The 17,034-nt window shown below is 44.0% G+C and overlaps 1 protein-coding gene across 9 annotated transcripts in view; it reads right to left on the bottom strand.

The window, feature by feature from the left end:
- Positions 1-17,034, bottom strand: part of YEATS2 (YEATS domain containing 2) — a 93,814-nt gene that overhangs the window by 59,368 nt on the left and 17,412 nt on the right. For all 9 annotated transcript variants that reach the window (XM_056121945.1, XM_056121947.1, XM_056121949.1 and 6 more), the window contains exons 2-7: positions 12,532-12,649; positions 10,395-10,492; positions 9,371-9,463; positions 7,524-7,769; positions 5,650-5,765; positions 1,110-1,271 (exon numbers count right to left, since the gene is read on the bottom strand). In XM_056121945.1, coding sequence (XP_055977920.1) covers positions 1,110-1,271; positions 5,650-5,765; positions 7,524-7,769; positions 9,371-9,463; positions 10,395-10,492; positions 12,532-12,631 — 815 coding nt within the window. In that variant the 5' untranslated portion in view covers positions 12,632-12,649. The remainder of the gene's footprint in view (positions 1-1,109; positions 1,272-5,649; positions 5,766-7,523; positions 7,770-9,370; positions 9,464-10,394; positions 10,493-12,531; positions 12,650-17,034) is intronic.

Raw genomic sequence — 17,034 nt, 5'->3', positions numbered from 1 at the left:
CCCCTGTGCAATTCCCGGGTGTGACCCAAAAAAGGAAATAAATGAACGGAGAACTAGTACAGCAGGCAAGTGGTTTGCCTTGTATGCGTCCAACTGGTTCAATCCCCATATGGCCCCTGAGATCCAACAGGAGTTATCCCTGAGTGCAGACCCAGGCATGAGCTGGGTGTGACCCAAAAATAAAAACAAAAAGAATGTACAGGGAGATTAGGGTTCTGGATAAATTGTCTTTATGTGTGCCAGAGTTTTTAAGAATGAAGGCAAGAGTACTGACTGAGAAGTTTCAGAAATTAGGTGTTAAAGCTGTTTCCAGCGATAGGGAAACTGGTGTGCCTATAAGGAGAAGCAGCAGCGGTCTGAAGCTTAGAGAGCTGACGCAAGGAAAGGTGCTCTGAAAGCCACAGTTGTAGGCAAGAAAAATACCTGCACCAAGGCCCCATGCACATGGAGTGTCAAAGGAAAACAGGGTACTCTGGAAGTGGTTTTCTCTAGAGACAGGAAAGCAATTGGGAAAGCCAGAGCAATAGTGTGGAGGGTAAGGCACTTGACTTGCATGGGGTTGACACAGGTTCAATCCCTGGCACCCCATATGGTCCCCTGAGCACCCCCCGAAGCGATTCTTGAGTGCAGAGCCAGGAGAAATTAACAAAAACGCTACTAAAACTGGAAGCAAATGTAGGAAAAATATAGAGGCTATTTCAGAAAGAGATCACAAAAATTCCCCACATTATTCCTGTAGTTCTAATTTCCTATTTCAATCTTTAGAGCCTCATATCATAAAACAAAACAAAATAAACTTTTTTTTAACTTTAAAATATTTGGGGGGGGGGTGCAGGGCACACCTGGTGGTGCTCAGGGTTCACTTCTGGCTCTGTACTCAGGGATCATTCTTGGCATACTCAGGGGACCACAATAGAGTTCTAGGGATAGAATCCAGGACACTGCAGACAAGACAAATTCCCTATCTGCTGCCCCAACTCCTTCGAAGCCACAGCTGAGTTCATTAATAACAACACAGGATTTTAAAGGAAGGATTCAAAAATCAAATCACTCTTCCTCCATTTTCATAATTCTGAGCTTCTGAGGTTAAATAATTCAGGTGTGCTTACCTAACTTCCACGAGGTCATTTGGTTTATAGCTGGGATGAAGGAAGAACCAAACTTTCTTGACAAAATGATTGATGCTGGGTTCTCTACGAGATCCTCGAACATATACCATCCACTTATGAGTTGACTGGTCATTTTCTTCTCTCTTATCAGGAGGTATGTACCTGGAAGAGAGGAAAAAAAAAATCTTGATCCCCAGCACCGCAAAACAAAACACAGAACCTCTTAGGAATACATAATCAAGGTGGAAAATCTGTGCAGTGAAAACTAAGAAATAAGTGTAAATTACCCTGTGCTTATGGGCCAGGAGAATCAATCAACACAGTTAAGATAACCTCACAGCCCGAAAGGCACCTAGAGATGCAACATAAGCTCGATCCAAATTCCCACAACAGTCAGGATATGTCTCAGTGGGAGGGTGGGTGTTTGTGCCCTGCGTGTGGGTTTGATTCCCTGCAAAGTTAATGACAACAATAAAACCAAAATCCCAATAGCAGTTCTTCACAGAAGTAAAACAATCAATCACTGAAATGGGTATGAGGCCCCCAAAGACACTGAATATTCAAAACAATCTTAATAACTAAGTTGGAGGCAACACATTTCCTGATTTCAAACTGTATTACAAACGACAGCAATAAAAAACCAGGATGGAACTGGCCTACAAATAAAACAATTTTGCCAAGGAACAGAACAGGAAGTACAGAAATAAACCTACGTGGATATGGTCAATTAACTTATTCCAAAAAAGAGCTAGGACACTTTTTCAGGGAGAAAGTCTATTATCTTCAATAAATGGTACTGGGAAAATTGAACACATAAAAAAGAATGAAACTGGGGACTTGGAAAACAGCTCAAAGGGATGGAGCACTGGCTTCGCATGAGAGCACCCCATGTCTGATCCCTGCATCAAGAGGGCTCCTGAGCACTTTTGGGTGGGAATCCTGAGCTGTCAGGCATGACCTCAAACTCCCAAAGATAAATAAAACTGGACTCCAATGGACATCATACACAAAAATCGACTCAAAATAAGTGAAAGAGTCTACGTTACAGCCATCAAACTCTTAGAAGAAAGCACAGGTGGGAAAGCTCCTTCACCTCAGTCTTGGCAGTGATTTTTTTTTTTTAGTTGACGCAGAAGCAATAAAAGCAAAAATTAACAAACGGCCCTCATCAAACCAAAAAGCTTCCATGACAACAAAATAAAAAAGCAATCTACAAAATGGGAGAAAACATTTGCAAATCAGAGTCTGACCAATAAACAGAGGCCGGAGAAAGAGTCTAGCAAGTTAGCTTGCACAAGAGGCAGCCCAGCAAACAGGCACATGAAAAAAATTCTCATCATTACTTATCATTAGGGAAATTCCAATCAAGAAGACAGTGAGCTATCATCTTAGACCAGTGAAAATGGCACATATGAAAAATTCTGGGAACAATCTATGTTGGTGGGAATGTGGCAAAAAGGAACTCTTCATTCACTGCTGGAGGGAATGTCGTCTGATTCAATTCCTATGGAAAAAAATATGTAAGGTTCTTAAAATTGAGATCCCATCTGACACAGGAATTCCATTTGTGGTATCTACCCCAAGGAAGAAGAGAAAAATCTTCATTCAAAGGGTATATGCGTACTATTATTCAGAGCAGCACTCAGTACAATAGCTGAGATTTTGAATCAACCTAGATGTTGAAGGACATTTAAGTGGATCATAATGGTATATGTACACAACAGAATTCTACACAACTGTACGGAATGATGGAATCAAGCACTTTGATGCATCATGGATTGAACTGGAAGATATCATGTTAAATGAAGTAAGTCAGAAGGAGGATAAATACTGAACGATATTACTTATATGTGTGGTATTTTGAATAACTGGATGAGGGACTGCAATGTTTAAAAGGGAATCAGCCTTGACCCTGGAGTATACCAAGTAGAACGAAAGGCAGCAAGGGTGAGGGTGGGTGAGAAGAAACAGGAGAGAACAATGGGGGGCAGGAATTAAGGGACTTCAGGTATGTAAGTGATGTTAGAAATGACAGAGATATGAATGCAAACCAGAGAGTCAATGGCACTGAAATCATGATACCCAAACTTTAACAACAAAAAAACAGATGCCTGTCAGGAGGGCAGGATGTGGATAGGCAGAGGGGGCAGGGAAGGAACCTGGAAACACTGTTGGAGGGAAGATGACAATGTTGCTGGGAGTTGTGCTGGAACATTTTATGTCTAAAGCTCAATTATGAATAACTTTGTAAACCATGGTGCTTTAAAAAAAATAGGAAAAATATTTTTAAAAAATCACAAAACGTAAAAAAAATTAAAAAAGAGGAGGCAGCCCAAGTTTAATCTCCCCCACACCCCATGTGGTTTTCCAAGCCTCCAGAAGTGAGCCCTGAGCATAGGGCTAGAGCCAGGAGCAAGCCCTGAGCATCACCAAATATGAACCAAAAACCAACCAACCAAGCAAACAAACAAACAAAAAAACAATAAAAATGATAAATTTGATTAGAAGATGGGCAGAAAACTCAATACTTAAATCGTTTTTTCCAAAGGGAAACTCGAAATGGTTTCTTGAATGGAAACTTGAAACGAACTTACCATCACTAATCATCAGGAAAATGCACATCAAAACCAAATGCGTGATTGCCTCATACCTATCAGAGTCGCTACCACTTAAAATACAAGCGATAACAAGTGTTTGCACAGCTATGGAGAAAATGAAACCCTTGTGCTCATACTCTTGGTGGCAATGTAAGTCGCGCAGTCATGAGGAGGAGAAACTGAAGATGGCGCCATGAAAGAGCAAAGAACAGCCTATTTTATGCGAATACACTCAAATTAAAAGGAAAAAAAGGACTTCGAAAAATCAGCTGCACTCCCACATTCAATGCAACTTCACAATAACCCAGATATGGAAACGACCTCCATGTAGACAAAGGTTGAATGATTTGAAAAAAAAAAAGGTGGGAGGGCAAGGAGGTAGATAAAGGGGTTAAAGTGCGGGCAAAGCACCCAACTCTGGTGTGGGTCCCTCCGCATAACAGATCCCGTGTGAGCATGTGAGTGTGTGTGTCCGAATATTCTCGTGAAAGAATGAAATAAGACCAATCCTAAAAACAGCATCACGTATCTGTGAAATTGAAACAAAAAGATCAAGTTCAGAGGAAAAGAAGAGAGAAGCAGTTGCTAAGGAGCAGGGAGGTTAGCAAGCAAGCTTCCACTTTCTCAGCTGCGAGCAAGGCCTCGGCGGGCCTGTGAAACAGAGTGCAGCCCTGGTGGTCCCAAGTACCACTGGGGAGGTCCCCCCGCAAAGGAAAACAAAATCATGGTATGGTGACTACAGCAAGAACACTGTCACCTAACTGATCCTTACTGAGAAATGTTCAATGTCCTCACAGAATACTGATGTGACACGTGTTAATGAACTAGCGGGGAAGAGTATTTTCACACAGCAATTATCAGATTTACTTTAAACATCTTCTTGTTGTGTCAATTACTCTTCAAGACAATTAAAGGGAACAAGATGGAAATCCCAGCAATATTAATAATAGCTGTCTGGCTTAACCACAGTCTTTGTAGTTAGCCCTTTTCTCATTCCTACAATGTGTCGTTAGCATAAGGAGTAGCAAGGAGGTAAGTAAAGGGGTTAAGATCCAAGGATTAAGCTTGCTTTGCTTTCAGCGCTGGGAATGTAGCTCTGTGGTACAGCCTGTGTTTCTGTGAGACCCTGGGTTTGATCCCCAGCAACACAGTCAGTCAGACACACAGACACACACACACACAGGGAATGAAGCTTCGTGGTATAGCCTGTGTTTGTGTGAGACGCTGGATTTGATTTCCAGCAACACACACACACACACACACACACACACACACACACACACCACGCACGCACATATATTTTTGCTTTCCAACTCGCATGCAATAGAAGAATAAACAAATAAATAAAAATCTTGTTTTTCCCAACCAGTCTATACATGTGGAAGTAAACTGGCATCATTTATTTGTGGGCTAAAGAACCTCTAGAAGCCAGAGACCTAGTGGAGAGAAGAGGAGATAAGGCCCTGGCCTCGCACGAGGATGACTCAGGTTCACAGTCCCTGAAGTCCCAACCGTGACAAAAGCAGCATCTCTGGCCTTCCCATCCGCAGGCTGTCGCTTTATTTCATGAGGTAGCACCCTTACTGCATTCTGATGGAAAATATGACCATGGCCTCCTGTACATTTATCTATGTTTTCACTGTGTTTTCCACAGTAACGGAGTTACCTAACCTGGTACTTATCCATTTCTGCCTCTGCTGCTCTTTTCAACATAGAAACTAGTCTGAAATTTCATGCAGTCCATTAGGACTTTACTTAATTTCCTGGTGATGCCGGCAATTGCACCAGGGCTTTCACACACGTAGGACCAGTGCTACAAGGCAGATCCGCACCCCCTCCCACTAGAATTTTAATGGAAATATTCACAAGCTTAGTAAGAATATATGCCAGAGTATGAACATAAATGGTTGGCTGAAAATGAGACAATTCAACAGGGTACTCACTTGGACACATTGCCCACTACTATTGTTTTCTTTATAAAAAGTCGTGAAGTCTCATCTCCTGTGAGATCAGCATTTCGCTGCTCTGTCTTATGGGAGCCAGGAATACTAGAAGGGTCCTGAAAGAAATCATCATCATCGTCATCAATTTTCATTTTCAATTTGGAAAATGCCCAGTCATGAGAAACCACAAAAATCATTCAAGGTAAAAAGTAAAATAATCCTATTTTCTTCCCCTTTGGTTTTATTACCCAATTCATGACTCTGTGCACCTCTCGAATGCAAGTATTTTTTACTCATTTTTATATCAAAGTTGTACACTAGAAGTGTGAGTGTGTAACTTGTAGGAGGTAGTTAACAGCCCCCTTTATTCTCTTCTATACTAATAAAAATTTCCCAATGAGAAGTAATACAATCACAATAGCTAATTTAAATTTTTATTATTAAGACAGAGTATCATGGCTCATATCTTGCTTTTCCCATGTAGATGTACACTGTATCCCAAATGGGCAACTATTTCTTCACCTATTTAAGTCAGTACGATTATTATACCTATCCGCTGATACGTGCTGTCGCTCTGAAAAACTCTTAGAGTAGTGCTTGGTACATAACTAGCACCATTTGTGACATAAAATGAGCGTGTATACTATGTAAGAGCGGGTAAGTTTCTAAATCTTACCACTAATGACAAACTGCTTTCCTAAAAAACAAATAAATAAACTGGGGCTGGAGTACAGCAGGTAGGGCACGCAGCCAATGCCTTGTACGCAGCCACGCAGCCAATGCCTTGTACGCAGCCAATGTAGGTTCAATCCCCAGCATCCCTTATGGTCCCCAGAGCCTGCCAAGAGTGATCCCTAAGCACGGATCGAGGAGTATGTGGGCACTGAAAAACCCAAACACACAAACAGGGCTGAAGATGAGTTCAACAGGCTGAAGGACATGCAACCCATGCGGAAGACCCAGATTTTAGCCCTGATATCACAACAATCCACATGGTTCTCCCACCACCACTGGAAGTGATTTCCAAGCACTGAACCAGGAGTAACCCTTGTATACCAGGTATGGTTCAGACACCAAAAAGCAGCAAAACAAAACAAAAAAACAAGAGGTCTGATGTTGGCACTATGATTGTGGCAATCATAGTTTTTCTGTTTCTGTTCTTTATGTTTTTCTGTTTTTGTAATAGGCAGGTATAGCTATAAAAACATACCTTTATGTTCTTTATGTTTTTCATATCCTACAATTTTCAACAAACATTTATAACCAGAGTCATTCTATACTTTTAAAAATCAGGGAAAAAATCATATCCCTAAATGTGGAAACCAACCTGGAAAGCTCCTTCGTCAGAACACTGGGCTCAGCAAAACCATCAGTCTAATCCCATAAGGATTCCCAAGAAATCCAAACCACTTGCAATGAAAACTTGAAAATCAAATTGGCAGAGCAAGCAACAGATGGTTTTCAGTCCTACTTACTACTAGCCAAATTTCCAGCAGTTATTACAGCATCTTGTAAGTTCCAGAGTAAACTGGAGAACCATTGCTCTTCAAAGAACAAACATGAGTGAGGCCAGAGCTTGGCCAGCTCGCAGCTCTGCCAACTCCTGCGGGTTTCATTCAGATCTACATGAATGGCACCGAGGGCTGGTGCCAATTACGGGAAGCTGGAATTAGAAAGTCCTACTTCTAATTCTTAATCCTAGTACTTTCGGACAAACAAAGCTTTCACTTCGTGGAGACTCAGTTTCCTCATTTCTGAATACAAATGATAACTTATTTTCTAGGGTTCCTATGGAGGCTACAGGAAATAGTGTGTGCACGCTGTAATGCGGATTTCCCTGCCTCTTTGGCTCCCTCCCTCCCAGTCAACTATACCCTTCCAGGGTTTCGGCTGGATCTCTGCTCCATGTTGTTGGAGAGTCTTTCTTCAATATCCAAACTGCTGCTGTTGTCTTTGTCAGATAAGAAGTCATTGTGCTGAGACAGAGAATCGCTTTCTGAGTGATTGGCAGACGGAGTTTCTGATCTCTGATTGGCTGGAGATGATGACCTAGATGGGGATTCCAAAAACTTCTTGATAGCAGGATGATTAAAAACCATTGTGTCATAGGTCTTTGATCCCTGCAGAAATGAAAGCAAGCACAACAAACTCTGAATCATATCCACCCAAAGGAGAAAACACATGTTTGATCCTTCCCAAATCATTGTCTATTTTAGGATCTTGCTTAAATCCTTCAACTAACCTCACTCATAAAATGAAGTCTGAACTCCTTGACATTGTCAGCACTCCAAGGAAAAGTTACAGAGCACTGAATATACAGTCATAACACCAACATCTAAAGATGTAAAACCTTCTGCAGGTAAAATGGAAGATACAGATAAACAGTAACACGGCAAATAGGAGACAACTTAAAATTACATCTCACAGTCTGGGGAGACAACATGAAAGACGGGGCAGATGCTTTGCACATGTGGGACTCTTAGAAAGACAAACAATCTAATCATATTTCTAGGCCCAACCAGCAGTTTGTAGGAAAATAGAGGGAAGGAAGGATTGCCTAAGCAAATACAGAAAACGATAATGAGGAAGAGTCTACAAGATGAAGCCTCAATCTCCTCAAGTAAGTCAACATTACCGGGGGCCGGGCCGGGCCAGACAGACGAGGACCACTCTAGATGAAATGAGATTACAATAACCTTGTCTCTGTATTTGAATTTTTTCAGGCTAAATACATGTGTAGCTTTTATCTTTCCTCATCTTAGGGCCCAGAGAATGGATCCTGCTAAGAAGGACGGTGAGATAAAGAAAGTTCTGCCGTCAGCGGGGGGGGGGGGGGGGGGGGGGGGGGGGGGGCAAAACACCATCAACATTCACAAGCGTATCCACAAAGTGGGCTTCAGGATTCTGTCAGGAACATACGTGGGTCCCAGCCTCAGCAAAGCTGCCTGGCCCAAGGAACAAGGAACCTCCCAGGCTCTTTCGCTGTTTACCTGGCCAAAAAACACCGTGCAAATGAAAATTCACTAAGAAGGCTGTAAACATTGGATACTTCCATACCTGTCTCTAAAAGGAAAGGGCAGAGGGAAAGCAACTGGGAAATGAATGAATTCAGAGCCAACTGCAATCAAATGAAGAGGAATAGGACAAATGAGAACAGGGGCTCACCCTTATCTTTACATCTGCAAGGCTGAGCTATAGAGCGAACAACTGACTGGAGGACTAATCAAAGAGGAAAAAAGTGGGGCTAGAGAGGCAGTATAGTGGTTAAATTTCTTGCCTGGCACATGGCCAACTCTGGTTCAGTCCCTGGCACTGCTCATGGTTCCCAAACACTGCCAGGATTAAGTGCTCTGCTTAGCTGGTTGCAGCACAATAAGCACCCCATCCAAGTTAAGTAAAATAAAAATGTACTGTATTATTTGAGTCAAAGAGATAGTACAGCAGTTAAGGAGCTGCCGTGCAAGTGGCTGACATGGGCTCAATCCCCTACACCACATTATGGTTCCCTGAGCACCACCAGGAGTAACCTCTGAGCCTAGCTGGGCGAGAACCCTGCCTCCTCTCACCAAAAAGGGGAAAGACTACTTGGGCTTATGGGCAATATAAGAAAGTAACATGGAAAGATACGGCTGCACACAGTTAAGTTTACCCAACATTCATCTCCCCCCACCCCCCGACATGTACGAGTGACCCCAGAAGTGAATGTGCAAGAAAAACTTACCTCAGAAACTTTTAGAAGCCCAGCAGAAGCATAGTAGTTTGCAACAATGCAGGCACGAAGTTTATCCATCATCCTTCTTGCCTCAATCAGCCGCTAAAAACAAATATTTACTCGTTGTTAAAAATAAAAATTTTTAACAAAGGGGGAACATACAACCCACAAAAAAAAAAAAAAGAAATGCAAGTGACAAACAGATTTCAACTTCTCAAATAAGCAGAAGAAGACACATAAAAACTGGGCTCGAGAGACAGTACAGAGCTTATGGCACTGGCCTTTAATGCAGCCACGCCTGGCTCGCTCCACAGCACTGATGCACAGTAGGAGCACTACTGGGAAGAAAAAAATTCTAGGAGGGGGTCGGAGAGATGTAGATCAATAGGCCAGGCCATGCTGCATGCAGGGGCCCAACTGGATCTCCAGCACCACCTAAAACTGTCTCAAGAGCATCTCTGGGAGGGTACTAGGAGCACAGAGCTGGGAATAGCCCCTGAGCACTAATGGATGAAGGCCCTAAACCAGAACAAATAAAAACCAATATCTCAGATCAGATTGGCAAAAATATGTAGAAAGGTACCTTTTCCAACAGATATACATGTTCTATGAGAAATAGTCACAAAGAGATTGAACACAACAGCAAAAAAAGATTTTTTTTTTCCTGAGATGAAATTTTAGGTGAAAGATACAGCTCCCCCCTTCCTCCTTTTTCTGCAATTTCACTTAAAGGGGGAAATAGTCTTTTGCTTCATATCTAAAAATGGAGAGGTGCATGAGCGCGTGCGTGTGCGCGCACACACACACACAACACAACACACACACACACACACACACACACACACACACAAAGGCGTGATGGTAAATTATGATTGGGGCCAGAGTGATAGTAGAGCGGGAAGGGCGCTTGCCTTGCATGTAGCCAATCCCCAGCACCCCATTTGGTCCCCCAAGCTGGCCAGGAGTTAAGTCCTGAGCACTGCCAGGTGTGGCCCAAAAACAAAACAAACCCAAAAAAATAAAATCATTATACCTGATCAATGACTTCAATTTCATGTTCTTTATTCTTCATTTCAAGTGCAAACTGTTCCTTGATAATAGTCTCAATCTTTTGGACAGCAGCATCTCGAGCTACACAAAGAACATTTTTTTATGTATTATCTTTAATACAAGGCCTAATTAATGAGTGGCTGTCTTGAGTCAATGACAGCAAAGAAGAAAACTCAGGGAGCAGCATGTAAACGGAGAAACTTAGCTATCATCAACTACCCTCGGGTAAAAGCTCACTTCACTAATAATGCGGCAAATCGATTTCAAGTGTTTTCTGGTATTTGAGAAGACCGCAATATCCTGTCATTCCTGGGGGGGAAAATGCGGAGTCTCATCACTGGGAACATCAGGCGGACCTAAACTCCAGGGGAGTCTGTAAAATAACTGGCGTGCTACTGAAATATTGAGGTGATGAAAGACAAAGAAAGGTCAAGGAGGGGTCACAGAGACATCTCAATGGCCTAGACAAATGCTCTGCATGCAGAAGGCCCCGGTTCCATCACTGGCACCTCCAAGAGAGCAAGCCCTCAGCATGGGGACGTGTGGAACCCCTCAACAGTGCAGGGTAGTGTCCCCTCCAAAGACACAAAAAGGAAACGGGGCTTAGGGAGAGAGTTCGATGGCTGGAATGCTTGTCTGCCCTACAGAAAGCCCAGGTTGGATCCCCAGCACCATACAATAATCCCCTGAGCACAGTAAGGTGGAACCTCCAACACTGCAGGGTATGCCCCCAAATTTTTTTGTTTGTTTTCGTTTGGGGAGCCACAGCAGGCAACGCTCAGGGGTTACTCCTGGCTCGCACTCAGGAATCACTCTTTGTGTTTTGGAGGACCATATGAGATGCCAGGGGTCGAACCCAGGTCAGTCACATGCCAAGGCAAGCACCCTATCGGCTGTACTAGCTCTCCAGCCATGCCCCCCCCTTTAAATAAAGTAATCAAAGATCAAGGCGATTAAAGTAGAACAGAGAGGGGCTGGAGAGACAACACAGAGGTTGGCACTAGTCTTGCATGGGGCTGCTACCACAGCACTGGTTTGAATCCTGGCACCAGACGCCCCCAAGCACTGGCAGGTGTGGCCCCTGAGCAAGAGCCAGGAGTCCCGAGCACTGCTGGGTGGGCCCCCGCACCCCAACAGACAAACACATACACAAACAAGAAAGAGACCGAAGAGCAGCGACAACTGCATGTCCCCTGGGATCTCGCCCGGCTCACAGCTTAAGAAAGGGGGAAAGAGCCATAAAAATCGACACAGGAACAACCGGTAAAACTGGAGTATGGATGACAGATTACAAAGTACAAACGCTGAAATGTCCTTATTTTGATCACTGATCTGTACTTGCAATGCATTCACTCCCTGGGGCGTGGGGGTGGGGTGGGGAGCTCGGAGCCACACCCTGCAGTGCTTAGGGTGACTCCTGGCTCGGTACTGGGTGGCTGCATACTGAGTGGCTGCTCCCCACAGAGGCGCTGGGGACGGAACCAGAGCTGACCCCAAGGCATGTGCCCTCTGTCCCCGTGGGCACGTAACTGAACAACTGAACGCCTCTGAGCCTTAACCACCAGCTGCTGAAAGTCCTGTGGTTAAAAGAATCAATGTTTCCCCAATTTTCATGATTCATAGACCACCTTCAAGAAACTCACCATGTCTGAGAACTGTGTGAAACATCTAATTAACGCAATTAAGTAGCATTTTAAGAACTTGAAACCTCATCCTGAGGTCATGAAACTACAAGCCTGGTGACCGCCCCCCCCCACCCCCAATGATCCACATTAAAGTAACAGATGACTATTAGAGGCTAAAGCTTTCATCTTGCCCCACCTGTCATCTTCACACATGATCCCACACTGCAGCGGGCACCAGGCTCTGCCACTACTCAGGACAAACCAATGAGGGCTGAACCTGGGGTCTGTCTCACCGGGACACTTTTACTGTCCACGCAAGGCTCGGCCTCTGGTGCCACACATGGTGGATGGACGTTCAACGAGGCGCAGAGCACAGCCCCGTCACAGACCCAGCAGACTGTACACAACAGAAAGGCATGGCATTTTCGTGCCCCTTACACAGAGCTGCTTGTGGACACAGTAGTGCATGATTTCCTAAGACAGGTGAGGTTCTACCTGAATTCTCGATGGCCTTGTGCCGCTTGTTCGGAAGGTCCACGGATATGTCCTCATAATCAGGGTCTGTCTCTTTGATTGTTCGCTTGACTCCAGACATGATGACATTCGTCCTTCTCTGTGAAGGAACAATAAAAGTAATGAATGGCACTGCTCGACACTAGTACTTAGAAGTCTTTGCACACACAAAGGAACGAAATAGTACATAATATTAACACTTATGTTTGTGGGTAAACGGGTGTGTTTCCCTTCTTGGCAAAACTTCAAGAGTTTACCGGAAAATAAATTGTCCGTTAAAAAGCACAGGTTTCCCTTTCAAGGAAAACAAACTTTCTTTAAGGCAGCACATTATTCAGACTTTTCAAAAGTAACCAAACTTTCACAACAAGTCTCTCATGAGAAAAGGAAAATGAGAATCTGATGAGAACATGATAAGCTCTTGGAGTACTTTGGAATTCACAATAAAGTCTCAGTAAACAATTTATTATATAAATCACTTCTTTGGCAAATATAGCATCTGTTATATAACAAGTAGGAACTTGAGTCTGGCGCCTCACACCACTCGGCCATCCTGCGTGTAGCCAGCCCGGCCGAGCCGGGTTCAATTCCTCTGCCCCTCTCGGAGAGTCCGGCAAGCTGCCGAGAGTATCTCGCCCGCGCAGCAAAGCCTGGCAAGCTACCCGTGACATACTGGACATGCCAAACACAGTAACAACAAGTCGCAAAATGGAGACGTTACTGGGCCCGCTTGAGCAAATCAATGAACAATGGGAGGACAGTTTATATAACAAGTACACAGTAATTGTTAAATTATTTTTTTCAGATCTTGATTCATAAACACAAGCTTTATAGACTTGCATTAACAAATTTGCAACATGGCAAACAAGTCTTAGGGCCACATCAAAACAATTCCATACCATGCGGACACATCATCATAAGACACTCCCTACCCATTCTCTACAAATACCACACCACACTTGATGGGGTTCAAATAGTACGCCACAAATCACAGAGGGAAATACACATATACAAATGCATATATACATCGTTTCAGATATATATACAAAAGCTCCCATCACCCAAACTTTAACAACCTGTTAGTGACATTCTAAAGAATGTCTTAAAGGCCCCTGACAAAATAGAACAATTTTCACACTGTCTTTTCTATGGATACTTTTTTGTAGCATTATTAGCGGCTTTCTATAATAGATGATACAAAATATATTACTTAGGTTGTGCTTTGGGACAGGGATTGGGACTTGGGATGGAAACACCCCAAATTTGGTGGTGGGAAGGTGTAATGGTGGTGGGATTGGTGTTTAAATATTAAATGTAATCAAATACTGTGAGCTACCTTATAAAATAAAAAAATTAAAAATAGAACAATTAAACTCTAGATATGTGGCCATTTAAAGATTAAAAATTAAAACCAACAAATTTTAATTCAGTTTTTCCAGATTTCAATTTTTCATATTTCATAGCTAGTCATACGTGCTTAACAGTGGCTATGAATTATTTTAGGGACAGCACATAGAACATTAAAATAATTGCAAAGAAGTTATGCTCCTTTTCAAAAGGCATTTCACAAGTCAGTCTAGGAAATGTTGTTCAGACTAGGACGTAGACAGAGGGCAACTTAGGGAACTTCAAAATTTCTAGCCAAGTACATTAATAAAAGAAAAAAAGTAAAATTCAATCATTCAACAATGTAACCAAAACAAATCACTATTTTATTTTCCCATCTTTCCACTGTCTTTAAAATCCAGAACCAGGGGGACCTGCCTGACTTCTCCAAATTCCTAGCACATCTACAATGGGGCATTCTGGGGCAGGGCATGTGGGCATGTCTCGGTGTGTGACTTCTGTGGGACTCAGCCAAAAGCAAGTTCAATGGGGCCAGAGGGCCACAAGCAGAGTCTTCTGTCTGAAAGCGGCATCCGAACCAAAGCAACGGGAAAGAGAGGGCACGAGAACGTGGCCTCTAAGAGGCCTACCCGGGGAAATCCAGAACTCACCACCCCCCAGGGGCACATCTACTTCCAGCTGACCCCACTCTAGGTCAGTGGTAAGGGAATCTCTGGCTTCTGTGGGTCAAGCATGTTGGGGTTTGGGAATTGGGGGCGGGGGGGAGGGTGGCTGAGGGGAGCGTCTCCGTCTCCACCTTCACCAACCTGACAGTTCCCAGGCAGGGGGGTTTACGTTACACTTTGCACACATCCCATGTTGTGCGGTCCCTTTCAAGGGCTCCCTTCTCCCTAGGCGGCCAGGGCCAGCGACCTAGAGCTGAGAAGAGGCCAGCGTGCTGAGCTCCCTGGCGCCACTACGACTCTTGAGCGCCTGCATCTCCCAACCTCTCTGCTATCACAAACAGGTCATTTCTCTACCCAAGAGTAAAAAGACACAGTCTGAATTTAGGTTAGGGACAAGCCTCTCACATATTAAGTCCCAGATTCAAACTAGGAGAACATGTTCTCCTATAACTTTAAAAAAAAAAAAAGTTTATTTTTGGGCTACACCCGATAATGCTCGGGAGGTTACTTTTGGCTCTGCACTCATAAGAATTACTCCTGGCAGTGCTCGGGAGAGCAGATGGGATGCCAGGGATTGAACCTGGGTCAGCCATGAGCAAGGCAAGTGCCCGACCCACTGTACTATCACTCCAGCCCCAACTCCTAACTTATTTAATATCCCTGAGCTTAAAAATAAAAATTTCATGGGCCAGAGAGATTGTACCGGGATTCAGTTTGCCATGCAAGTGACCAACCCAAATGTGAACCCCCGGCATCACGTCCAGTTCTCCTTAGCACTGAAGGGTTTGGCCCCACCCCCCCACCCCCCTGCCCCAATGTCTTGGGCCAGAGAGTACTCAATTGGCTGAGATTCCTGTCCTGCAAAGTATGTGCTCGGCGTGTTCAGTAGACTCCCCAGATAACAGGAGTTCTTTTTTCCTTTTTTTTTAAAAAAAAAAAAGAAAAGAAAAGAATTTTTTTTTTATCAGAGACTGTAGTATTTTCAGAAATGGTCCTATTGGAATGAGAGACTAACACCCAAGATTATTAAAGATAAGTACTGGGAAGATCACTCCACTGTTTAGAAGCTCACATGCTGGGGGAAAAGGCAACTCAGTTAGAGAAGGGACCACCAAGTAAAGGGTGCTAGGAGGATCCGCTCGGGATGGGAGACGCACCCTCAAAGCAGAATATAGACGAAACACGATGGCCACTTAATACCTCTATTGCAAACCACAACACCCAAAAGGAGAGAGAGCAAAAGGGAATGCCCTACCACAGAGGCGGGGTGGGGGGAGGGATACTGGGACCACTGGTGCTAGAAAATGGGCACTGGTGGAGGGATGGGTACTCAACCAGTGTATGACTGAAATGCAAGCACGGAAGTTTCAAAGTCTGTAAGTGTACCCCACGGTGATTCACTAAATAAATAAATAAAAGAAACGGTCCTGCTGGAGTCGGAACGACAGTACAGCATGTGGGACGCTTGCCCATCCCAGGCCTCCCATATGGTACCCAGGGGGTACCAAGAGTAACCCCTGAGCACTGCAGGGTGTGGCCCCAAAACACAGACAACAACAAAAAATAAACATTCCTGTTGTCTGGGAAAACTGTTCAACAGGCCGAGCCCAGGCTGTGCCTGCGGGTGGCTCGGGTTCCAGCCCTGAAGCCAACGGTCCCATGAGAGCAAACAGCTGCGAGTAGCCAGCAGCACTGCAGATGTGGTACAAAAAACCCAAATCAGGGACAGCAAGAACAGCGGGTAAGACAGACCCTGTGTGCACTGGACCCGGATTCACTCACCACCAGCATCCCACTTGGTCCCCTGAGCGCCTCTAGAAGTGATCCCTGAGCACAAAGCCACGAGTAAGCCCCGAGCACTGTCAAGTGTGTACCCAAAAAACAAAACAAAACACCTTCGAAAAGAAATGCTCCTATTGCCGGTCCAGAACTCGCATGGACGGCGGCAGAGCCAATTGCTGAAGCCCTGCAGATGTGCACGGCACATGTCAAACCAACCAGATCTGCTGCTAACAAGAACAGAGCCCTCACACGGCTCCTTCCAGTCTCTGCCCGCTACGGCTCGGCACATGTGTGGAGGCATGCGCTCATCACCATGGAACTCACATGTATGCAGAATGTGTAACAGAAGACCCTTGGTAATACTCAGGCCTGGATTCCTGTCCGACTATGAAATGTATGAAAAGGAAATGTGAGCAGCTGTTAGACATTGTCACTTTTAAGTCTGAAACAAAAATTTCCTAATCCGGTTTGAGTTGAAAACCAGATGAAATCAGAAAGAATACTGAAGTAGTACGCTATTTTTAAAAAAACTGTTACCGTACCTAATTTCCCAGTGAGAAAATATTTTCTCCATATCACATGACCGAATACAAAACTATTTAGATGTAAAAATGATTCCTCCATGTTAAAAGATCTATCTCACTGGAAGAGCCTATTACAAAAAATAAAAGTTCATTTCCACTTAGAAAAT

Source organism: Sorex fumeus, unplaced genomic scaffold (genome assembly GCF_029834395.1).
Source record: "Sorex fumeus unplaced genomic scaffold, SorFum_2.1 ptg000044l, whole genome shotgun sequence".
NCBI lineage: Eukaryota > Metazoa > Chordata > Mammalia > Eulipotyphla > Soricidae > Sorex > Sorex fumeus.
The sequence above is the reverse complement of the archived record's forward strand: the minus strand, read 5'-3'. Positions and strand labels throughout refer to the sequence as shown.